The sequence below is a fragment of the Apteryx mantelli genome, chromosome 33 (genome assembly GCF_036417845.1).
Source record: "Apteryx mantelli isolate bAptMan1 chromosome 33, bAptMan1.hap1, whole genome shotgun sequence".
Lineage (NCBI taxonomy): Eukaryota > Metazoa > Chordata > Aves > Apterygiformes > Apterygidae > Apteryx > Apteryx mantelli.
Genome location: NC_090010.1, coordinates 2,668,878 through 2,693,161, shown reverse-complemented (window position 1 = coordinate 2,693,161; position 24,284 = coordinate 2,668,878). Strand labels below are relative to the sequence as shown.

Below are 24,284 nucleotides of genomic sequence, written 5' to 3'. Positions count from 1 at the left end.
TGCCCCTCGTGCGCGCGTGTGCAGGATCCAGCCCGGGTTTTCGGAGTGGCTGGAGCCGGCGGCGCTCCCGGTCGGGGTCTCCGTCCCGAGCGCGCTCGGCGCCGACGCCGCCGCCCAAGTTGGCGGAGCGGGTCCCGCCGCCCGGCGGCTCCGCGAGTTTTGCCGGGACGCGCCGCCCCCGCGGGGCTCCGGCAACTTTCTCTGAGCGCCCGGGGCGGAGCGGGAGCGGGGCCGGGGCAGGACGGCCGCTGCCGGGGAAGTGCGGGGGGCGCCGTGCCGTGCCGTGCCGTGCCGTGCCGTGCCGTGCCGTGCCGTGCCGTGCTGTCCCGTCCCGACTGCCGGCGTCCCCCTGGATGTGCCGCTTCTCGCTGGGACCGAACCGCCGCCGGGAGCCGGGGCAGCGCGGAGCCGCGGCATCCGCCCGCGCCGCCCGGGGCCGCTCGGAGGTAGGAGCTGCCGGGGCCGTCGGGCAGGTCGGGGCCGTGGGCAGAGGCTGGGGAGCCCCGCGGGCCGGGACTGCGCGCTGGCGAGGGCGCCCGCCCCGCCGCCGGGGCCGGGGCCGAGCCGCGCCGGGGCCGTCCCGTCGGCGCCGCGGGGCGCCGGGCCGGGGCCCGCGGCGGGGCCGGGGCCGGGGCCGTCGCGGAGCTCTGGCGCGGGCGGCGCGGTGCTTCCGCGCCCCCCCGGCTCCGCCGTCCCGCGCGGTGGGTGGGCTGCGGCGCGCCGGGCGCAGCCCCTCGCCGGCGGCGGGGGCCGGGCGGCAGCAGCGCGGCCGGCGCCCGCCCGGGGCGGTTCCGCGGGGGCGTTGGACGGGGCGCAGCCGCCGGCGGGACGTTGCTGCCTCCCGCCCCGGCAGCAGCGCCCGGGGCTGCCTGTGGCGCAGGACGGTCCTGGGCACGTGAGACCCCACTCCCGAGCCGCAGCAGTGCCGCGGCCGCTGCTCCTGCGCCCTCCCGTCCCTCCTCGCGTCCTCCTGCCCTGGGTCCATCGCAGCTGCGGGGGGCTCTGTCCGCCGCCTCTGGGGCCTCCGCGCCCCGTTGCTTCTCAGGACGAGGGGGCAGCTGGCCCGGCCAAGCGCTGCGTCTCTGAGGCTCTGGCTCCCGCCGCCCCCGGGGGACCAGGCCCAGCCTCAGCGGGGAGCAGGAGTCGCCGCTGGGACGGCGAGAGTCTCCCTGCTCCTGCCAAGGCCCTGCTCCAGTAGCCAGCCAGGCTGTGTGGGCACCCTCTGGTTGGGGTGAGGCGAAGGGAGACTCTGTGCACCCTGAGGAGCCTCCCCGACCCTGCGGCACCGTGCCCAGGCCCCACTGCACCCCGGCTCTGCATCTCTTGACCCGCAGGGCCCCTGGGGCTGCGCTTCTGCCCTCCTCACCTTGGTTGTGGTTGCGGCTGCCGTGGAAGTGTCGTGTGTTGGGGGAAGCCTCTGTGCTTTGAGGGGCAAGGCAGAGTTGCTCTTCCATGTTGCTTGTGGAATACCTTGGTTGCCTACCTGCACTGGTTTTGAGTGTCTGTCTGTCCTCTGCACAAGGAGAGCTGCTGCACTTTAATGCTTGGAGGGCTGTGGCTGGGGTCGGGGTAGGATGTTAGATGGTGGAGTTCAGCCCTGAGCCCCTCTGCAACCGTGACCGGGTCTGACCTCTTTGGCAGAGGGCTCCAAGTGCCCCTGGGTGCCCCCACCGGCCACCAGCCCTGTGGCCACACTGCTAAAGCCTCTGGGACTCTGCATTTGGGCTTTGGCTGTGTGTCACCCCCCGGGCTGGGGCAAGGGACGGACGGGACCCCGAGCAGTCCATGGTGGCAGAGCAGACAGGCTGCAGAGGAGCTCAGGAGGAGCTGTGGGCCGGGGTCAGGCACAGCACGGAGGAGCGGGAGGGAGCCAGGCATCACCTGAGTGGGGGCCATGTGAGACATGGTCACCCTGGCTTGCAGGTGAGCAGGAGCTGCTTGAGCCTGTGCCTGCACAGGCTGTCCTCTCTGGGGTCCAGCTAGAACAGCCACCAGGGCACCCCAAAACTGGTCCAAGCCCCCAGTGAGCAGGGAGAGCTGGGAGTCTAAAGGCAAGGGAAGCGTCTCTCTGGAGGGTGGATTATCCTCGCTGCTGTCAGGGTGCCCTGGGCCAGGCCCTGCTCACACATGCAAGGTCCAGGTGGTTCTGTGGGTGCCATGCGGCACTGGGGTGGCTGCCCCTCTCCTGCACAGATGGAGAGCCCGGCAGCTGAGGCCTCAGCAGGGCTGGGCTGCTGGGGCTGGGACACGAGAAGATGCTCCAGCAGCAGGGAGGGTCCTGTTCCTGGCTCCAGAAGGGAGGTGGGGACCCAGCAGGATACCCAGACACCTGAGTCCTGCCCCTGCCGTGCTCATTCGATACCTGAACAAACCCAAGCGGATGGTGCAGCATCCAGACGGTGGGCATTGGGTTTTGGTGTTGGGAAGAAACAGCTGGATGAAGTTTCTCCTTCAGAAACTCAGACCTAGGAAAACTTTTCCCAGTATGTCTGGGTCTGCGGTCTCCAGCTAAGGCAGAGGCTGCTTCTGTGGGGACGGGGGGAGGCAAAGGCACCTGCTGTCCCCTCCATGCTGTTGTGGGTGTTTGAAGCTGGCTTATTTGTGCATTTGGCTCTGCATAGCACTGGCTGGGTTGGTCCATACCTTCCCTTGAGCCTTTCTCCAGCAAACAGTGAAGGTCCCTGCACTCAGCAAGTGTCTTTGAGGGGAAGGGGGATCTGCTGGAAATTGGGGCCCTGTGGCAGGTCCACACAAAACCTCCCTATGCCTGCCCCAAGCTCCCCAGTTACCGAGGATCCCGGCCCCTCTTGGGAGACCGGCACACACCGAGCTGGGTCAAACTGCCCACCCTCAGGCCTGAGCCAGCCCAGCTCCCACCATATGCGTGCACAAGCTCCCGATCATGCTTGGGAGCGAACTTGGGTCCTCTGGCACCTGCTCATCACCATGTCACTAGTTGCTTGTGGGGGGTTCATTTCTCCCCCATGTACCAGGGTCTTTTCCATCACATGCATAGATGAGCACAAAATCAGGAACAGATTGGGAGCTGAAGGTCACCAGACCCTTGTGGCTGGTCTAGTGGGTGGGGGTGAAGCAAACTCAGCCCTGCTTTCCCCTGATGATACTGCAGCTTGCTGAGCTGGGAGGATCTCCGGAGGAGCAGGGAAGTTTCCGTCTGGGGGAGTGAGTCAGCGTGGACACCTTGTGACGTGTGCTGTCATGTTGGGGCAGCCCGAGGAGAGGCGGGTGTTGAGCTCGGGCTCGGAGGGACATTTGCAGCTAACTGCCCCGAGCGTGGAGGGTGGGTGGGAGGCGGGCTGGAAGGCGTGGGGGCTGTTAGTGACGTACCACGGCTCAGGACTCCTACCCCCGTGTTGGGGAAGCTGGCCAGCCCCCAGGCCCTAAGGAACGGGCTTCCCCCTCCCATTCCAGCATGCTGTGCAAGTGCACACATACTTGCACACGCATGCGCCTGCACACGCATGCACCCTCATGCACGCACATAGGTACACTGGTGCACACATGTTCCTTTTTGAGCACAAACTATGCCCACGTCTGCACCCACTCGCAGGTGTGATATGGCTTTCACAAAGGGATGTTTGTGATGCCTCCTTGCCTTTCTTCCTTACAGGCCACGGTGCCTGCCCTTGTCCATCTGCACTGACATACGAGAAGGGGGAAACCTTGTGCGTCCAGCAGTGCGTCAGGAAGGGAGAGCCATCCACCTACACCCAGAGCGTCCTCTGGGAATGTGTGTGAACACGTGTGTGCATGCATGCACACCTGTGGACATGTATGCAGAGGTGCCTGTGTGCGTGTGCACACACCTGTATGTGCGTGTGCACAATTGCCTGTGTATTTTGTGGGGTTCCCTACCTGGTTGGCATTTTAGAGTCCCTTTGTCCGTGTGCCTCAGTTTCTCTTGTTTTTTTCTCCTGGTGTTTAGCAATCCCGGTGATGTTGTAGATAACAAGGGTCCCCAGGGTGGGTACTTGGTGAGGGCTGAGGGGATTCTTCTACAGAAACCCTCTTAGGAACATGACAATTGTGCTCCCCCCCCCCAAATCCTTACAGCACATCAAAACCCTTCAGAAGCTGCAGAATAACAAGGGGAACAGCTGATAAAATAGCAGCCACCGAGTGGGAACAAGCAGCAAAAACACAGAGTCGGGTTTCAGGTCCACCGCATCTGGGTCTGAGGCTGGGGGAGGGGGGGGTCCAGATGTGGTGCAACCCCACATCAGACCTCCCATCCCTGCTTCCTACCCCTGGTCCAGGGGCAGAAAGCCCTGGTGGCTCCCAGCACTCCCCAAGGTGGCAGCGACCATGGCTCTAAGTGATGGGGTTGCAGCGTGCAGTGGACAGAGCAGGTCTCCAGGCAAGCAGGAGGAAAGCAGGGGTCTGTGCCGACTGTCTCCAAAAGCGGCGGATACTTTGGGAGAGACAAAAGTGCCCCAGCAGGAAAGAGATTGCTGTGGCCTTGCATGCTGGGGGGTGAGGAGGGTCGGGGGACACCCCTCATACCTCTCAGCAGATAGAGGGGAGTCTCTTGCCCAAAAGGAAGAGCAATTTATGCTTCCTAAGTGCCCCATTAATAGTGCTGTGCTTGTTCCACTGCCCAGCATGATCACGAGACAGGCAGTTCCACAGCTTAAAAGAGGTTGGTATTGTGTTTTTAATGTTTTAACCACTGCTGACGTCCCCGTCAGGTCCTGCGCATCCTCCTGCCCCCGTCCTCTGAGGGGTCCTGCAGGTGGGAGCTGCTGGGGTGGGAAAAGACTCGGTATGGATTGCCCTGACCGTGGTGGAAGGACAGGGGATGTTGCAGCTCGCTGCCTTCTCTGCCTCGGGAACACAGGGTTTCCTGCACTGCAGCCCCTCTTTTGGAGGGTGTCCCTCCATATAGCACATACGTGTGCTGGGATGGGAGGTGACGTCCTGGTGCCAGGGGAAGGAGCTGTGCCCGGCAGGGACTCCCACAGCAATGACTCAGAGCTGGGCGTTTATGGGTCCCACATGTTCAATTTTGCTGTTTCCCTCCAGCACGGGGAGGGGAAGGGGGAAGTATAAAAATTCCTATAGCAGCTGCTGCTATGTCTGCACCCCCTTTACCCCCACCCCAAAACCTTGTCCCCACCCAGACCCCCCTCCAAAGTGGGCAGGGGCCAGGGAAGTGGCTTTATGGGAACAATTTGCAGGGGTAGTGCGTGCCGGCGGCCAAAGCAAACAACATGCAAGCCCGCGACAATTGCCTGCCTGCCCTGGGACCACCTATCAAGCGCCACCGCTCCTGCCTGGCTTGCCGCGGCTTCCTGACTGGCTCAGCCTGTGGTTGAGGGCCAGCGGTCCCTGCCTGGCGGGGGAAACCGGCGCAGGGAGCGTGGAGAGGCGAGCTCCTGCGCGGCAGCCCTCCCGCACGGGCTACCCGTGCCCGCGGATGCACCAGAGAGCGGGTGGCCGGGGCTGCGCTTCAGGCCGGCTTGCCTTCCCCTCTTCCCGAAGCACACGTGTGTTAGCATGTGCTAATGTGTCTGGAGGCATGTCGGTGCACGGTCATGAGTGGGTGTGGGTGCATGCGGGAGCAAGGGGCTGGATTTTTTTGCCCCCCCCTGCTGGGACGTGGCGCACAGGTGGTGGTGTACTGTGGCTGTGCTGCTGGAGGGGTGAGTGGGCTGGGAGGGAGCTCTGGTCCTTCCTGAAGCAGCGCAAAGGGCAGAGAAGGGTTTTGGCATGGGTTGGGGAATGATGATGCGTTACGTTAATGAAGATGGCAACCGCGGATGGAGAGGGAGGTAGGGAGGAAGAATGGGGCAGAGGATGTCCTGAATCTGTCCCGGCATGGATGTCTCTGCCCCCTACCCTCTACACATGCATCCTTCCCCCAGAGCCGGTCCTGTCTCTGCCTCATCTTTTCCAGGCAAGGGACCACCTTGGAATGGGCTTGGCAGCCCACACCAGCATGGGATCACAGCCCTGAATTGTCCCTTTTCAGACCCTCTGAACCCGAAGCAATGTGCTTTGTGGCAGCTGCAGTCCCCGGGCAGATTAGCTTCCCCGAGTGGGGGAGCCTGGACTCACGGAAAGGCCTGGCCCAGCGGTGGGGTCAGATGCATAGCGAGGCAGCTGGGAGGGAGGTCTGCACATCAGCTTTGCTGGAGACAGAGATGGGAAAGTGTGCGGAGACGGGGGAGCAGCTCCCACCGTGCGGACTGACCTGGCCCTGACTCAGTCCCAGGGCAACTTCTGTGTGTGGGGGGATTTGACCCTTTTTGCCCCACCGTCATTGGCCTTTCCCTGTCCCCAACAGGACCCTGGCACCCGGGGAGGGTGTACAGCATGGGGAAGACCTCACAGCTGTGGAGGAGTGTGTTGGCGCTGCCAGACCCCACCTGCCCTGGGAGGTGGCTGGGACATGTCCCCTCCATCCCAGACTGCCACTGGCATGGGGGAGCACTGGCTCCCCGGCAGCTCTCCCCCGCCTGGCTCCTCACGTCCGTGTGCTGCGGCTCAGCCTGGCCCTCCACCACCGGCGGTTCCCGTTCCCGGAGCCGCTCTGGCCATGGCTCCGCCGGCTCTGCTGCCCCAGCGCAGGAACGCGAAACTTAAGCCAGATCAATGTTTTTCCTAAGGCCCTGTAGGGTTAAACCAATTGGGCATGTGGCTGACCCTGGGGTCACAACGCGGCCAGGGAGGGGATGGCAGGACGGCTGCCCGGGCTCTGCTCCCGTGGCCAAAGCCCACCTCAGGGTGGGGTGGGATGCCCAGCCTCTGATCCTGGGGGAGAAAGAGATATGCAGGGATGGCCTCCCTGGGGGCATCTCTCCACCCCGGCCCCTGCCGCACCCGCAGCCCAGCCCTCCATCTGCTTCTCTGCTCTGGCCCTCCCTTGTTCCCTTGCCAGGGCAGGGATGGGAGTGACGGGGCCTGCACTGCGTAGCGGCTCCCCCCCCGCTGCTCTTGCAGTTCCCGGCGTGTGTGCACACATGCAAACACACGCATGTGCACAAACACGTGTGCAGGCATGTGTGTGAACACGTACGCCTATGCACACGTACATGCGTGAGTACATACAGGCAAGCGCAACTCCCCCCCTCGAAAAACACCCTCACACACAAACACAAATTGCTCTCCACGCACGCAGACACGTATGGCCAGACTTGTGCATTTGCACACGCTTACAGAACCACAGATGCCCCCACACATGCAGACACAGAGCCCTCCCCCAGGCCCCCCACGCTGGGGGCCGTGCTAGGCGGCTTGATGGATTGTGCCACACACAGCTCAGCGCTGCTGGTCTATCGGCTGGGATCTCGGCCGCGCGGGCTAATCCAGCCCTGACATCGCATTCCTCCGCAGTGGGACTCTGGGGCTGTTAACCCTGCTGGGGCCGGGCCTGAGCGGGAGGTGCTGGGGGGCAGAGAGGGGCCCCAGCACTGCGCGCCCCTGCCCGGCGCTCGCTCACCCTGCTGCCATGAGCTGGCCGGACCTGTCGGCGCCGGCTGCGCACGCCGGGGAGGGCGGACGCGTTCACCCGGCTCCTGAGCTCGGCCTCGCGGGGCCGGGGCTTGGGCGGCAGCGGGCCGGGGCAGCGGGGTGGGGTGGGCGCAGCCCTGCGCCCCTCCTCTTTCCGCCGGGTTTCCCAAGGGCGTGCGATTCCCCGGCTTGTCCCTGCATCGCTCCATCTCCCTCCCTCCTTTCCTTGGTTTCTTTGTCTGCCCCACCATCCGTCGGCGGAGGTATCCCAACTCCTTCTGCCACGCAAACTCTGCGTCTTCCTTCGCTTTCTGTCTTTTGCCCCTTTTCTGTCTCCTTCGTCTCCCCCCACCGGTTCCCCAGTGTCCTCAGGAAACTGGAGCCAGATGACAGATTTCAGGCGTGTTTGCAGGAAATAAAAGGCGAGGAGCCGGGGGGATGGCCGGTCCCGACCCCCTCCCGCGCGGCGTTTTCACGTCTGGAGCCAGCCCTGCTTCAACTGCTCCTGCCGCTGGCTGTGCTCCTTGTTTTCTTGGCAGAGAGGAGGAGGAATGTGTTTCAGTTTGAGTTTCTTGGCAGGAGGAGACCGAGGGAAGATTCCCCTCAATCCCGGCTGCGCCTGGCTCTCAAATTTATGCCCATAGGCTGCGACTTGGGTGGGCCGCGGCAGTGTGCGGCAGGCGGGGGAGGCGAGCGCAGCGGTGGGGGAGCCACGGGCTGGTTCCCATTGGCTCCCCGGCCCCCTCCAGCTCCCCTGCTCGGGGGCCTCCCGGGACTGGGGAGCCCCCGCAGACCCTGCTGGGTCCAGGGGGAGCATCCTGCAGCCAGGGCCCAGGACGTTTTCCCTCTTGCACGAGGTCCCCCCCGCCCCCCACACCGGTGCTCGGCAGGGCGACGTGCGGGAGCTGGGGAGAGCCACCGTGGTCATCGTGCCCGCCCGGCACCCGCCTGCCTCCGAGCTGCCCCGCTGGCGAGAGCCCGGCCCGTGCCAGGCTGGGTTTAGTGGCCAAACTCCTCCCCGCTTCCTGAGTCCAGGAAGGAGAGGATGTCTTGGCACAGTGGGACCCTGACCCTCCTGCTGTACCGGGGGGGACCAGGTGAAGGGCACGGCCCCACCGAACTGCCCCCAGCCCTGCATGGTGGGTGCTGGAGGGGGGGGGGGCAGAGGGGACGCCCCTTCCAGGCGGTGAGATGATGCACCAAGCCTGGCAGGAGGCGTAGGGGGGGGAGTGATGTGCCTTGTGCTACATGCCCGTGTGCTCTCTGCGCGTGGTGGTGTGCTGTGCACCCGCGTGTGGTCTGTGTGTGCCTCCACATGTGCCGTGCATGCCTGTGTGCCCGAGTGTGCTGTGTGCACGCGTGCTGTGTGCATGCACTCGCGGTTTGTGTGGTGGTCTTTCTGCATGTGTGTGCACATGTGCTCTGTATGTGTGCGCATGTGGTCCTGAGCATGGCAGGGGCTGGTGAGCGTGCCATGGGCGTAGCACGTGCACACGGCAGGGTGAACATGGCCGAGGGTGGCCATGGTAGAGGGAATAGCACAAAGGCTATAAACACATTAACCCCATTCCTGGAAGGGGTAGATGCCCTGCATGGTGCCCCCGCCTTCTCTGGGACTCAGGGTGGCATAGGCAGGGTAAGTGAAGCCCTTCTGTGCCCCCAACCCAGATGCTGTACCTGCAAAGAGCAAAGGGGTCCCCTGTGCTTCTGCCTCTTCCCCCCTGCAGGAGGCCCCAGAGATGCCAGGTGGGACCCACAGTGGTTGTACCCTCTGCAGGCCTGAGAGCTTTGGGGGCTGTGCAGGCAGCAGTGCAGGGATTAAGGTCACATGAGTGTGCATGGGTGTATATATGTGTATGTGCGTGTATCTGTGCAGGAGTACATGCACAGATGCACAAATGTGTATGTGAATGTGCTTGTATGTGTGCATGTATCTGTGCAGGTGTTAAGTATGTGCATGCGTGTAGATGTGTATCTGTACGTCTGCATGTGTGTGTGTGCATGTGCTTGTTTGTGTCTGTACATGTGTGGGTAGGCATGTGTATGTCTTTGCTCATGCGTGCACATGCCTGCACGTATCTGTGCATATATGTGTATGCATGCATGTGTGCATCTGCCTGTATGCCTCTACAGGTATGTGCAAATGTATGTTTGTGCATCTGTGTGTGTGTGTGTGTCTGTGCACGTGTGAATAGGTATGTGCGCAAAAAGGCCGGGGTCCGTGATTGGCTCCATGACTGGACAAACTTTTGTGAGGGACCTGCATGCTCTTTCCTTGTTAGATGCTGTGGCTGGGCTAGGGGGAACATGGGGGGCTTTCCCTGGAGCTACTCCCCCAATCTCCCTGTCTTTGCTGTGAGGCCCAGGGCCAGCCTCTCCCCCGTTTCTTCCTCTTCCTCTTCATCTCTCTTTCCCTTCCCTGCCTCCAGCCCTTCCACCTTCCCCGGGTGCTCCATCCCCCTTTGCCTGCCCTGCCGCCCCCCCACCCCATTCTTCCCGGCTGACACTCTCACAAAGCCCCGAGACAAGCTTTCAAAGGGGCAACTCATGCGGAAGAATCACTGCCCCCCTCACCCCCCGTGCTCCAAATGCAACCCGGCACTTTCCCAGCGGGGCGAGGGGCTCCCGCCCCCCCACACCCCTTGTTTGGGGCGATTCACTCCGTTTCTCAAAGGGGGAGGCTGAGGGTGTGGGAGGCCTGGTCCCAGCGCCACCCGCATGCAGCTCTCCCTCATCCCCTGGTTCTTGCTCCTCCCAGAGCCGCTCTCCCTCTCACAAGGCCGTGGGATGGGGGGGGGGGGGGCTGGGACCAGAGTTGTGGGCTGGAACCTGGGTGCAGGCACTGGAGCCGCGGCTGGAAATCTGACCTTGGACAGGGCTAGGCAGAGACAGGTGGAAATGAGACCCAGCAGCCGGGCAGGGACTCGCAGGCAGGGATGCGGGAGTGGGCTGGGCTGAGCCCTGTGGGCAGGGGTGGGATGTGTGGGTGGGACAGGGCAGGGTTTTGACCTGCAGGCAAGGCAGGGACCTGTGAGCAAGGCAGGGCTGGGTGGGACCTGCGGGCCTGGCAAGGACCCACAAGCAGGGCAGAGCAGGGTGCCAGCTCGGATCCCTTGGCCAAGAGCTGTTCTGTCCGTGTGTGCCTCAGTTTCCCCTTTTGGCAGCTAGGGCTTGCAATATTTACCTCTCTAAGCATGTTTAAATGCGGGTGTTTGTCCAGGTGTCTGGGCGTACATGTGTATTTCACCCCCCTGCAGCAGACATTGAACTGGGCTCAGGAGTCTTGCTGAGGCAGGACCCTCTTCATGTAGCACCAAACACCAGGCACCTTGACAAGTCGGTGCCTGGGGATGCTCGTGACGTGGGCTTGACTGCAGGGTGCCCTGCAGCAGCAGCATTGCTTGTGCCGAGCTGTTGGAGGTCACCTCGCTGCTGGGCAAAGGGCCCGTCTGCGCTGCTGCTCTTGTGCGCGGGGGGCAGTGACCCCCTGTGCTGGTGCTGCCGGGCCCTGGGGGCCTGCCGAGCGCTGGGGGGGATGGGAACGGACATGCCGGCTGCGGAGGGAGCGGCAGGTCCTCTCCAGCCCAGTTTCTCTTCCTGGGACCCTCCTTGTTAACGGCTGTACCCCAAAATGGGGCAACAGGGTGCCCCCCCCCCCCCTTGTCACCCGCCCTCCCGGGCTTGGCGACACCCCCAGGCCCGCGGGCTGACCCTTTTGCCGTGGGCTCCAGGCGGAGGTCTGCAGCCAGGCGAGCCGCAGGATCCGCGGTGGAGTTGGGGTGCAGAGGTGGGTAGCGTGGGAGCGGCCGGGCGCGTGGCCGTGGGGAGGGTCGGGGGGGGGGGGGGGGGCCCGGGCCTGCGGCGCTGCGGGGCCGCGGCTGCACTGCGGCTCCCCCTGCTGGGCGCAAGCCGGCGGTGCCGCGCGCGGCTCTCGCTGCAGACCCTGTTGGGGAGCACACGGGAGCGATGAGTTTGCTGGGCCTCTGCGTAGCCTCGGCAGGCGGTGGCTGGGCCCCGGAGGGGAGGGTGAGGAGGGGTTCTCTGCAAGGCGATGTGCTCACTTTTGTCTTCCTCAGGCTGGCTCCTGCACTGGGACCTGTGTCTACCCAACTGCAAGGACCAGATGTGCCCCTGAACCTGGCCAGGCCCTGCTGCGTCATGTTCAACCCCATGAATCCCCCAGTCACCAGCTATGTTGAGCACTGCTACCTGCGCCCACTCCATGGACCAGCACCTGGCACCCCAGGGCCACAAGGTTGGTCGCAGAGCCCTCATGCTGACCAGTGCCTGACCTGGCCTCACTGGGGTCTGGGCAATGCCTGGCACAGTCATGGAGGCACCTGATTTCTGTTTCAGTCCTTGGGTTCAGAGACGTTCATGTGCGAGGGCCTGGGACTGGCTTATCCCTTTTGTGTCCCTGCACCCTGACAAGTTCTCCCACTTTTCTCTTCCCCTCCACCAGGACTTGACTTCTCCTTGTGCCATCAGTCAAACCTCATGGGCAGTCACCATGGTTATGGACTGGTGCCAGGCACCGAGCACCCAGGCACTGGTGATGGTAAGTCCCCCATCTCTGGGGGAGGGTAAGTAGGTGTGTTGCAAGGGATTTAGGCACCCCCAGGGGATGGTGTTGATTGTGTCAGGAGCACAGGTGTGTGTGGTGAGGGGATAAGGCACTGCTGGGGACAATAATGGCTGTGACTGGGCAGGAAAGTCCGGGGGCTTCAGGTCCCTTCTTTGGGACAGTGATGCCTGTGAGCAGGAGATGGGTATGTGCCAAGAGGTTTATGTGTTTTTTTGGGATTTGTGTTGGCTGTGGCTGAGGACAAGTGTTGGCCAAGGGATTTAGGCACTTTTCTTAGGATGGCATTGGCTGTGGCAGAGGGAGTAGGTGTGTGCCAAGGGGTTCAGGTTCCCCCAAGGACATGGATGGTTGTGGGAGGGAGGGAGGGAGGGAGGGGGTGCTTTTAAGCCTTGCCATAGCCCAGAGTCAGCAACAGGCGCACTCGGGGTACTCCTCCAGGCTCTGTAGCACCACGCTTGTGTCCTTGGGGGTTTCTTCAGCCTCCTGGGACCTAAGCTAAGAGGAGTGCCCCCCACTCTCTGCCGCCATCCCAGGCTCACGGTTCTCAACGCCCCGTGGTGCAGGCAAGCTGGGCAAGAAGCGGGCACTGTCCATCTCGCCCCTGTCAGACTCTAGCATTGACCTGCAGACGGTAATCCGCACCTCACCCAACTCCCTCGTTGCCTTCATCAACTCCCGCTGTGCTTCCGCCAGCGGCTCCTACGGCCACCTCTCCATCAGCACCATCAGGTGGGCACCACATGTCTGCCCTGCTGGCATGCGCACAGCCTCTCAGTGTGGGAGCCTGGATGCCAGCGCCCAACTTGGGGAGTGCCTGGGGGGACTAGGGAAGGGGGGAGCAGTTAGCCCAGAGTGGCTTACCTGGGGAGGGCAGTGGGGGCTGTGGCTTAGAGCAGGAGTGGCTGGGAGCTCAGACACCTGGGTTCTCTGCTGTCTCAGAGGGTCTAAAATTTCTGTCTTGTGCTGGTGCCATCTGTTCATCCCTCTTGCCCTTTGCAGTCCGTCACTGGGGTACCAGAGTCCTCCAGGTCAGCAGAAGGGCCAAGGGCACCTGTTCAGCCACACTCCCCCGCTGCCCCCATGTAGCTCCCATGAACATCTGCCCACCCGCCCAGGACTGCTGCACCATGCCTCGGCTCGTGGCACCCTGAAACACTGCCAGGTAAGGGGGCCCCAGGGGATGTTTCTGGTGCTGAGCACTGATGCCACTTAGCTCTTCTGATTTGAAGAACACACCAGGGATGGGGAGAGTTCCACCTGTACGCATGCCCTCAACAGGGTCTCTGCCATGCATCCACTATAGGGGGTGGTCCAGTGGGCATCCCACTGCTAACTGCTTTTCACTCCCTCTCTCCCCCCTGCCACGGTAACAGCTGAAGTTGGAGCGGAGCCTGAGCAGCCCTCTGACAGCCAAATACCCGGAGGAGAGATCTGAGGGTGATGTCTCCAGTCCAGCCTCCACAGGCACCCAGGTACCCCACAGGCCTTGAGACCATCCCCTTTCCCCAGGTCTCCACACTCCTCCCCAGTGTCACTCCCAGTGACAGGGAGCACAAGGGGTCATGCCTGGGAGTGCTAATCTAGCTGTGCCTGCCCAGGACCCCTTGCTGGGGATGCTTGATGTTCGGGAGGATCTGGAGAAGGAGGATGGGAAACCTGAGGCTGAGACTGTCTACGAAACCAATTGCTACTGGGATGGATGTGCCAAGGAGTTTGACACACAGGAGCAGCTGGTGCATGTGAGTTAGGTCCTACCTGGGCCCCTTAGCCCTAGAACTTGCCCCCAGGCTGCTTGCTGACATCCCTCTGTGTCAGCTTTTGACCCTACCTTGAGACTGACCTATGCTGGGCTGAACCCCCCTAAGAACTCACCGCACAGGTGAGCGATGTTGAAAGTTGTTCCTAGGGAGGGAGGGACATGCATCCTCCACTTCTTGTAGGTAAGTTCTTGGTGATCCCCCCCTTGCCGTGTCCCGAGGGGGACTCCCCAGTCTGGCCCTTCCTCACCTCTGGGGCAGCTCTCCTGAACCCCTGGTGCTTTCCAGACTTGCTCCTTTGCTCTCTGTGTCTCCCTCCAGCCACTCCAACTCCCTTCTATGCTCTTGATCACCCCCCCTAGATCACCTTGACCCCTATATCTTCTCTTGGTCCTCCCAAGATAACCCTCAGCTATCTCCTGTATCCCCTGCCTCCTCCAGACTCCAGCTGACCACTCCATATCTCCTTAATCCCCTGTGTCTCCACCAGCCATCCCAGTCTTTTTGCATCCACCTTTCTCCCACAATATCCTCTAAGATGCCTGTATACACTGATCCCCTGGTGCCCTCCCCAGTGACGCCTCTCTCTCTCCAGCACATCAACAATGAGCATATCCACGGGGAGAAGAAGGAGTTTGTATGCCACTGGGCAGCCTGTTCCCGGGAGCAGAGGCCCTTCAAGGCTCAGTACATGTTGGTGGTGCACATGCGGCGTCACACGGGCGAGAAACCTCACAAGTGCACGGTGAGCTGGCCTGGGTCTCTGCATAGCCCTGGCTAAGCTGTGGTGCCTTACACCAGGCAGAATTTGGGGCAGGGTGGGTCTGGCCCATGCTGGTATGTGGCACTGAAGGGTGGGGAAGATGGGGTGGCAGGTGGGACAGACAGGGTGGTCAGGAGTGTGGTATTTTATGATAGGATGGAGTGCATGTGTGGCAGGCCAGGCCCCACGTGATAAGTGTATGGGCACAGATGTATATGAGGTGAAGGGGTACATAGCAGGCTGGGCACATTGTGGCCACGTGGCCAGTGTATAGTGAGGTGCCATGATGTGTGCCAGAAGGGTAAAGGGCTGTGTGGCGGGGTGGGGACATGCACCTGCAGGTGGGCAGGTGTGTTGTGCGTGGGAGGCATGGTACGTGTCCGTGGCAGATGTGTTATGGGTCTGTAGTGTGGGGGTGATGTGGTACAGGTCTGTTGAAGGTATGTGGCATGTTTCACCCTGCCTGCCTGCACAGTTTGAGGGCTGTAACAAAGCCTACTCACGCCTGGAGAACCTCAAGACACATCTGCGCTCACACACGGGTGAGAAACCCTACGTGTGTGAACACGAGGGTTGTAACAAGGCCTTCTCCAATGCTTCTGACCGAGCCAAGCACCAAAACCGCACCCACTCCAATGAGGTACAGTTCATCTGGGGCTCCTTTGCACCCCCTAGGGCTTCCCCTATGACTCCTGACTCATCCTATACCTCCTAAATTTCCTGTAGGACCAGGTCTTTCTCTGTGTGTGCCAACTCTCTCCTTGCCCGCTCCAAAAAGTGTGGCCCCCTGTTCCCCTCCTAGGGCACCTGCATACCCTCCAAGGCCTCCTTACTCCCTGCCCTGCTCCCGTGCAGTACAGCGCTTGCGTTGCTCCTCAGGGTTCTCAGTGCCCTCCTTCAAGGCCCTGTTAAAGCACCTTACATGCCTCTCCCAGGGGATACAGCCTCCCTGATCCCTTCCCACCTCCAGTTCCCAGGTCTGCTGGAAAGTGGGAGGAGGGTGCTCTACTCCATGCCCTGGGGGTGCTGTGTTGGGAGGGGGTGTCTATTTTGAGCTAACACGCTCCCTCCTCTATTCCTACATTTTCCCCTGGCAGAAGCCCTATGTGTGCAAGATCCCAGGCTGCACCAAGCGCTACACGGATCCCAGCTCCCTGCGCAAACACGTGAAAACTGTGCACGGCCCTGACGCCCATGTCACCAAGAAGCACCGAGGCGATGTGGTGCCAGGCCGCGCACTGCCTGCCCCTAGCATCCCTCCTGATATGAAGCAGGAAAAAGACACCAATAGCCCTAGTGAGACCCGGAAGGATGATAGCAAACTCTTGGTGCCTGACTTGGCCTTGGTAAGGAGCTGGCGGTGTGTGAAGCCACAGGGACACCCAGCCAGACCTGGCAGGGGTGTCAGCTTGCATGGTGGGGGAGACATGCCCAGATATGGCAGGGTCAGGGTTCCCAGTTTGCATTAAGTGAGTAGTGGATATCCTACCTCATTTTTTTCCCTCGTTAATGTTGTGGGTCTCCCCAGAAGCCGCAGCCCAGCCCAGGTGGGCAGTCATCATGCAGCAGCGACCACTCCCCTCTTGGTAGCACCACCAACAATGACAGTGGGGTGGAGATGACCGGCAATGCAGGCGGGAGCTATGAAGATCTGTCCACGTTGGAGGAGGTGGTGCCTGGGGAGCCCATGGGCACCTCAGGACTCATGGCCCTCCACAAACTAGAAAATCTTCGCATTGACAAATTGAAGCAGATGAGGAAGACGTCAGCTACCAAGGGCCTGAACTTGCCAGCCATTCCCGGAGCCGGTGAGACCATGGTACCCTCCCACCTGGATGCAGGGGCAGCCCTCTGGGCACTGTGTTGAGCGAGGTGTTGTTTCCAGTCAAAGTGGTTTCCGCACCTTCCTTTTGCTAGGGTAGGACCCCCACATGTGAGCTGTGCCCCATCTTCTGCCCCCTCCTCGTTGCCACCACTTGACCACGTTTCCTGTCCTAGCAGGCACCAACAATGGGAGAGGCTGCATGCTGGTCCTGGAGATGGCTGTATGTTCCTCCTCTAAATGCTGGTGCCATGCTGTGCTCTGATGTAACTCCCCCTTTCCTTTCTCCAGGCCTGCCTGGGGAGATGCCCGGGATCTGCGTGCCACCCCCAGCTGCCTCGCACCGCCGCATCACAGAGCTGTCGGCTGCAGAGCTGGGCATTCCACCGAACGAGCGCCGGAGCAGTGCCACCAGCACCGTAAGCTCAGCCTACACCGTTAGCCGACGCTCTTCCGTGGTGTCCCCATACCTGTCTGGGCCATGTCTGGGGGGCGAGGCAGGGGCACTGTCCAGTGGGGCAGGCCTGGCAGACGGCTATGACCCCATCTCTCCAGATGCATCACGACGCTCCAGTGATGCCAGCCACTGCGGGGGGCTGCCAGGTGTGGGCAGCCTCACGCCGGCCCAGCGCTACCGTCTCAAAGCCAAATATGCCGCGGCCACAGGTGGCCCCCCACCCACCCCACTACCCAGCATGGAGCGGGTGGGCATGGGCGGCCACAGCAGCTTGCCTGGGGACTACCTTGGGCCAGCTGTGCCCTCCTTCCTGGCAAATGGCTCACTGCGAAGGCATAGCTCCAATGACTATCCTGGCTGTGTAGGCAGTGTTCCTCCTCACCTGGTGCCAGGGAATGGTGTGCGACGGGCCAGCGACCCTGCCCGGACAGTGGCCAACCCCCATGCTGTGCCCAAGGTGAATCGTTTTAAGAGCATGGGTAATGTGAATGTGCCAGGAGCGGGCAGAGTTGCCCTGCAGCCCTTGGGCAGTTCCGATGCAAACCTACAGCGCCATGTCTTCTCCCCACGCCCACCCAGCATCAGTGAAAATGTTTTCCTGGAGAGCGTGAGTATGGAGGGCCCTGGCCCAGGCACAGAGTCTGGCTTGCTGGAGATGGAACAGTACTTGAACTACCCTGAGGACCGCTTCCAGTGCCAGGGAACAGGCATGGAGCTCCAGGGTGAAGGCCCCTACGGCAGTGCTCACCGGACCACGGGGGGTATGCAACTGAACCCAGGCGGGCATGGGGATATGGAAGAGGGCTTGCTTCAGTCCGAGTTCTCCCTCCCTCAGTGCCAGATGAATCAGCACTTCGTGAGTACGCGTGCTGGCAATGGGACCGTGCCAGCTCCTTGGGATGAACCTCCCCAGGGCAACCTGGAGTTGAATTCTGGGCAGCCAAGTGTCGTTGCCCCCACCGCTCCCATGTCTGGGGGACACTGTCACCATCACAATACTCAGTACCCGCTACCCAGTGCTTGTGGGCAGCAACCCAAACTCGTGAGCACATGCCAGGACAGTGGATTTTCTGGTGGGCACCAGCTCAACCGACTGCAGATCAAATCTGAGCAGCATTACCCAGCACTCGCCCCAGCGCTTGCTCCCTGCCAGAATGCCAAACCCCCCGGGCCCATGCAGCCTCCTGCATCCTTTGGCCAAGCCATGAATGCGGGGCCTGGAGGTTACCAGTCTGAGGACCAGGCGGGTGTCAGTTACATGGGCATGTTGAGCCCGGGGGGGAGAAGAGCCCAGACTCCCACCCTGCAGGCCAAAGAAGTGATGGTCCGTAGCTATGTGCAGGCCCAGCAGGCTCTGATGTGGGGAGACCAGCTAGCTTCCAAGGGAGGGGAGGCAGGCATGGGGCTGGGCAGCGAACCTGGACAGTGCCAAGCCATGCAAGCACCGCTGTACCTCAGCCCCAAGTACTCTGGTTATCAAGACAAACCAGATCACCTGCAGGGTCTGGCAGAAAACCAGCACCTCCTAAGCCCCCCATGCTTTAGCCCTGAGATGGTGCCACACCCACCCAATGGCCCCAAACCACCTGGGCACCAAAACAGTCTGGGCTATGCAGGCAATCTTGCAGAGCCAAGCCATTCCTATGAGGGAGCGGAAGCCAGCCCCCGGCGCCTGCTTCGCTTGCCTCCCGTCCGTTCCACGCCCCAGGGACCCAATAATCCCCTGCTATATTACCCAGGCCAGGGTACACACACGGAGGTGGGCAAAGCTGGGCATAAGCTGCTGGGCCAGATGGCAGCAAGCTGTGGGGGGCCTGGGCATTATGGTGGAAGCTTGGAAGGACTGAAGGGCAGCTCCTATCCCTACCTGGATTCGGGGGAGCAGGTGGCCAACAGCCTGGACTCGCTGGACCTGGAGAACACGCACCTTGACTTTGCTGCCATTGTGGAGGATTCAGAGGCACCTGCACTGCTGCCTGGGCCCCCCAGCCCTACTGGTGGCCTCCTGCTTCCTGCATCTGGTGGTGCCAACATGGCTGTGGGTGACATGAGCTCCATGCTGAGCACTCTGGCAGGGGAGAGTCATTTCCTCAACTCCCTGTCCTAACTGGGGGGCACAAGCTATCAGATGGGCATGTCTGCAGCCAGGGGGTCCCCAAATCTTATTTGGGCAGAGGCAGGAGATCCCCTGGAGCTCTCCACCATTTATGCCTTGGGAGCCAAAACACCCCTGCAGTCTCCCCCAGTTTGTGGGTGTCAGGCTTTTTCGTGGGAGGGACCCTGCTGAGTCCAAGACACAGCTGCAAGAGGGGTTCCTGGGCACCTCTGCAGGGGGTGACTTGCTATACCTGGCCCCTCCATTCCAGTGCCACCTTTCCCTGCCTTCCCCAGGTCTCTGGACCAAGTGGTCCTATGCAAAGTCTTAATGTCAAAACCAAAGAGTTCCACCCCCGCAGGCAGGCTTCCTCCCTATGTCCCTGCTGCTCCCCCTCAAATCCTAGTCTCTGTCAGGACTTCAGCCATTCTTTGCTTGACAAGACCACACAGCCCCCCCCCCCTCCTTGCTCAAGAATGGGACAAGGGGGAGGCTATTCTCCAGCATGGGGGGAGGGCATGGGGTGCCTGGTACTGCCTGCACCACTCTGTATATAGTGTGCATATATGTACGTCTCCCTTGCAGGTGTCACCCAAGCCTTTATTTTGTTTGAAAGCAACCGCAGTGCCCCTCCCTCCCCATTAAACCCTTTCTCAGGGGAGTGTGAGCTGTGTGCCTCTTTATCCCTGCAGATGGGTTCCAAGCTGGCCCCCTGTGCCTGGTGCTATGCACCCCCCCCTTCCCTCAGTGGAGACCAGGATGGCCCATTTGTGCCAGGCCCTGCAGAAGCACCTGCCTTTGGATTGGGCTTCCACCCACAGCATGTGCTGTCCAGACGACTACTTGCACAGGGATTCCCATGATGGGGGGGAGGGGGGGGCTGCTGCTGCCATTGCACATGCAGAATCACACCAACACCTACATACATGTGGAGGAATAGTTTCATGGTATGGCTCAGTGCCTCTGGGGCTGTGCCTGGATCTCAGGGGGCTTCTCCTGTAGACCATCCGGGCACCTCTGGGGCCTGCTCTGGCCTCTCCCTTAGGAATTGGGGGGGCGGTGGCACCGGCACTGCAGCATCTCTAGGGCTGCTCTGTCTGTCTGGGGACTCTTTCCAAGGGTCTCAGAGATTATCTAGGTGTCTTTGGGGCTACTCTGGACCTCTTTCTAGGGTGCCTGGGTGACATTTTGATGCCTCCAAGCTGCCATAGGTTCTCCAGTGTTCCTCCTGAGGGCTGTCTTGCTGCTTCTGCAAGCTGTCTGGGCTCTTTGAGGCTTCTGCCAAAGCCTCCAAGGGCAGGCGCAGCTTCCCTGGGACTGCACTGTGCATTTCCAAACCTATCAATGTTTTTTTTTTTTTTAGGCCCTCCTGGTGTCTCTGGGTCTGCTTCAGGGTTCTTTCTGGGTGGCCAGAGTACTGCGGAGGCCCTTCCCCGGGCCTCTGGATGGCTGTCTTTCAGCTGTTGCAGCTGTCCTAGGTGTCGTGGGACTTATCAGTTACTCCAAGGCTACTGTGGGTTCTCTGGACTGTTTCAGGGCCTTAAAGAGGCTCTAGAGCCTCTTTCCTGGTCCCTGGGTCTATTCTCAGGCTTTCTGGGGCTCTTCCAAGGTCTCTAGGGATTCTGCCAGAGCCCCTGGGGCTTTCTAGGCGTTTCTCGGGACTGTGGGATCTCTGCAGCTGTTTCAGGGTCTCCAGGGTACTGTGGGCTCTGCAGGGCCTTTCCAAAGCATGAAGGGCCCATCCATCTCCTGTGGGTCTGCTCTCAAAGTCGCAGGTCTCCAGGGCCTGTTATCTCTCCGTCTTTTCCCACGGTCTGTTTCGGGGTATGCAGGACTGTTTTCTGGGACTTCCAGCGGGGCTTCCGCCTTCCTTCCCCGGGGCCCGGGCGTTAGCTGCGGCTCCGTGGCGATGGCGATGGCGGGCGCTAGGGCCGCGCGGAAGGGGCCGGGGGGGGGGGCGCGCCTCGCCTCGCGCGCGGCATGCTGGGGGCTGTAGTCTCGGGACTCGGCCGCCGGGTGGCCACGTGCGCCACCGCCCGCCGCGAGGCGCCATTCCTGCGCCGCCGCCGCCGCCGCGGGGTCCGGCCGGTGCCGCGGCGCTCGAGCCGGGCTTCCGGCAGAGCGAAGCGGCCGGGTTTGAGAGACCCCCGGTAAGTGTCTTTGGAAGAGGTAATGAAGCTGCAGTAGCAGGGTGCTGTCCTCATTGACGGGCGCTGTGTCACGAACTCCGAACTCTGCTCGGTAGGAAACGGGCTAGTTTCTGCTCGGCTGTTTGTGGCTCGTCAGTGGTTGCCACGCCCCTCCCAAAGGGCTACAGCCAGTGCCCTGGAGTACTGAGCCTGTGAGCCTTGCTCTGCTGAAATCGCTTACGTTTTGGGCTCCTACCTGAGTATTGCAATGGTTATTATGTTCTTATCGCTGGTTCTTAAAGTAATGAAGACATATGTTTTCTTAAGCATTGAGAAGTAGGGCTGGTCCCAGGAGGTAAGAATGATTTGGGGCATAACGGTGCTGAAGTTCTGTGGTGAGAGAGGCGATGTTGTTTAACTCTGTAGGGAATGGGGTGCTGCCTGCGAGAAGGGAGGTGCAGCTGGATTTGGGGGGGGTGGTCTGCTGGAGGAAAGCATAGGTCTGTAACAGAAGGGAGGCAGGAAGCGAGGCGTTGGTTATTAGCAACAGTAAACTATTCTTTTCCTTTGGGTCCTTGGGAAGGGGATAAGGGAATCCTGGCTAGCTGCCATAGGCTTGTGGCTTTCAGCGAAGGGGACAAAATACAGGATTCCCTGAGTTGAGACTGTATTTGTAATAAGAAAATAACATTGGAAAAACAAAGCTCAAAAGAAAAGCTGAGTTTGTGATTGTGACTTGGTGTCCAGGCACACAGGAAGAGGAATATGGAATGTAGGGAGCGGGAGATGTGTGTTCAGCTCTTAATTGGATCTGTTATTAATGGTGTCTTTGTCATGGTTTTGACCCTAGCATCAAATCCTACGTCTGGTCTTTATGTAACCTTGTTTTCTTGCATCAGTCTCATTCTTCTCCGTCTGTCTGCAGTAACAGGATGCATTCAGATCCTGACATGCCGTTACATTGCAGGGCTTTTCAGCAGTCTTTTTGACTCGGGCCACTCACGTGGTGCGCCCGGACCGTCTGCGCGGCGGGCGGGCGGGCGCGCGCATGCGCAAAGCCGCCGGCCTGGCTCACAGCTGCGCTCTGCTGGTGATGCCGCAGCACTGCGGGCGGGGAGCGGGCGCCCGCGCGTGCTCACCGCTGCCATCTGCTGAGCCCGTGGCGCTGCCTCAGCCAGCCACTGGACGCATGCGCAGTGTGTCCGTCCCTCAGGCCCTCCCTTGACTACCTTCTGGCACCGCCTACTGTCGGCGCACGGATGTGCAGGGCGACGGGCGGGGCTCAGTGCTACCATCTGTTGACTACGGCAGTACTGCAGCCCGTTATCTGATGCAGGCGTAATGGAGCCCTTAGAGCGCGCTGCTGCCCCCTCCTGACAAAAAAAAGACCTGCAGCCAGCAGGGTCATGCATGTGCAGTGCAGCTGACTGAACTCACTGCTGTCATCTCTTGATTATATTCAAGTACTGCAGTAGTGGGCTCACGCACGCGCAGTAGGGCCGGACAAACTCACTACTGCCATCTCTTGACGACATTTGGGAACCGCAGCCACCCTGTTTACACGTGCACATCGCATCCCGCGGTGCTCACTGCTCCATCTCTTAATTCGGTACCACAGTACCACAGCCAGCATGCTCATGTGTGCCCAGTGCAGATTACGGTGCTCGCTGCTGTCCACTATTTACATCCCAGTACTGCAGCCAGGCGTGTGCAATGCTTCCCATTATGCTCACCGCTGCACCGGGGGGCGGCAGAGCGTGGCCGGGTGCAGCGCCGGTGTGCGGTCACCCGGGGGCGGCAGAGAGCGCGGCTGGGTGCAGCGCTGGTGTCCGGTCACCCGGGGGCGGCAGAGCCCTGTGTTTGCCTTCTGATGCCCTCAGGACCTTTCAGTTCACATTTTGGCTTGTCCCCGAGCCCTCTGTGCCTTTCGGTGTGCCCTCGGGCCTTGTGTTTGTTTTGAGGTATGACACAAAGTTTTCTGTTTAGCTTTCTCCCCTGTCTCAGAAATTTCTGGGTGCTTTTTGGTGTGCCCCAGGGCCCTCCCTTTGCCTTTTGGTGTCTCTGGAGTCACTTTGTTTGCTCTATCACCCTCTGATGTTTTTTTTTTCCCCCCCTTTTTGTTGCACCCTGAGCTGTCGTCCCCTTATTATTACTTTGTTTCCCTTTTCATGCACTCCAGGGCTGTCCCTTCAGTTTTCAGTTAGTTTCCCTGGCAGCCCCAGCTGTCCTTGATGGGGCTGATGGAGATTCTCCCTATCCCTGATCCCAATGGGCTGCAGCTGTGGGCCCTGGGGCTGGTGGGAGGTGACAATACCAGGTGTGGCCAGGGAGGCTGATGGCAATGGCCTCTCTTTGCCCAAAGGGTTGCACTGCCGCAGGGAAGCTTGTGCTGGGACTGCAGTGTCTGCGCTGCCTGAGGCTGCCATGTGCTGCAGGGGCTGGTCTGGGACAACGGAGCTGCTGCCGAGCGTTGCCTGCTGGGATCAAGACTGTGGTTGCAGCTGCTGAGGAAGTGAGTGGGGTCTGTGTTCAGTGCTGTGGGTCCCGCACGTGCCAGGGCTCGCAGCGCCTGGGGATGTGCAGGGCAATGCCACACAAACTGGGGGACCTAGGCCATGCTGAAGAGGGGGGGGAACCTGGGGAAGCCTTGGGAAGGGTCACAGTGGGGGCTGTGTGCGTCTGGGGGTGGTTCGGAGTCGTACCAGACTGGTTGGGGAGGGGAGAGGGGCTAGGATAGTGTCGGAGCTGAACTGGGTCTGGTCATGGGGTGCCGGGGGAGCCCTGGGCCAGTGTTGGGGATCATGGAACTGCATTCAGGGCTCCACAGTGGCTTGTGGGTCTCGGAGGGTGAGGAGGGACAGCTACACGTGATAGATGGCAACTGCACAGGGTTAAAACTTAGAGTGCTGTGTTCTGAGGCATGCCAGGAGATGTACCCTTTTGCCACTCGTCTCCTGGGCAGCCATTTTAGGCTGCGGGCCCTGTTGGTCTGCAGGGTATACTGGGCGGTGTGGTCTTCTGACCCTGGGCTTCCAGGCTGTACAAGTCCTAAGGGACCTGTGCTAGGCTGGTGCCAGGTGCAGGTGGGCCGGTGCTGGGCCTGTGCCAGGCTCTGTTGTCTTGAACAAGAGAGTGCCGGGCCGGGGCTGGGTGTGTATGACCCCACGCTGGGCCGGGACTGGGCCTGTGCTGGCCCCGGGGAA

At 61.2% G+C, this 24,284-nt stretch overlaps 1 protein-coding gene across 3 annotated transcripts; it reads left to right on the top strand.

Moving 5' to 3' along the window:
- The first annotated feature begins 300 nt into the window (after window positions 1-300).
- GLI1 (GLI family zinc finger 1) lies at window positions 301-19,613 on the top strand. Of its 3 annotated transcripts, XM_067314069.1 has the most exons (12): window positions 301-446; window positions 11,550-11,728; window positions 11,936-12,031; window positions 12,592-12,787; window positions 13,058-13,220; window positions 13,432-13,530; window positions 13,657-13,797; window positions 14,411-14,560; window positions 15,054-15,218; window positions 15,676-15,924; window positions 16,107-16,386; window positions 16,692-19,613. In XM_067314069.1, the coding sequence occupies exons 2-12, from the start codon at window positions 11,632-11,634 to the stop codon at window positions 18,962-18,964; spliced, it is 3,909 nt and encodes a 1,302-aa protein (XP_067170170.1). In that variant the 5' UTR covers window positions 301-446; window positions 11,550-11,631; the 3' UTR covers window positions 18,965-19,613. The 3 variants fall into 3 exon arrangements, with proteins under 3 accessions (XP_067170170.1, XP_067170171.1, XP_067170172.1); XM_067314070.1 differs by lacking the exon at window positions 15,054-15,218; XM_067314071.1 differs by lacking the exons at window positions 14,411-14,560; window positions 15,054-15,218.
- Window positions 19,614-24,284: the final 4,671 nt, after the last annotated feature.

What these genes read in the sequence shown, in the direction of transcription:
- GLI1 (XM_067314069.1), top strand. Translation starts at nt 11,632, where the DNA reads ATGTTCAACCCCATGAATCCCCCAGTCACCAGCTATGTTGAGCACTGC. An exon ending in GCACCCAGGCACTGGTGATG is followed by an intron (nt 12,032 to 12,591) that starts GTAAGTCCCCCA and finishes CCGCCATCCCAG; the next exon opens with GCTCACGGTTCTCAACGCCC. An exon ending in CTCTCCATCAGCACCATCAG is followed by an intron (nt 12,788 to 13,057) that starts GTGGGCACCACA and finishes TGCCCTTTGCAG; the next exon opens with TCCGTCACTGGGGTACCAGA.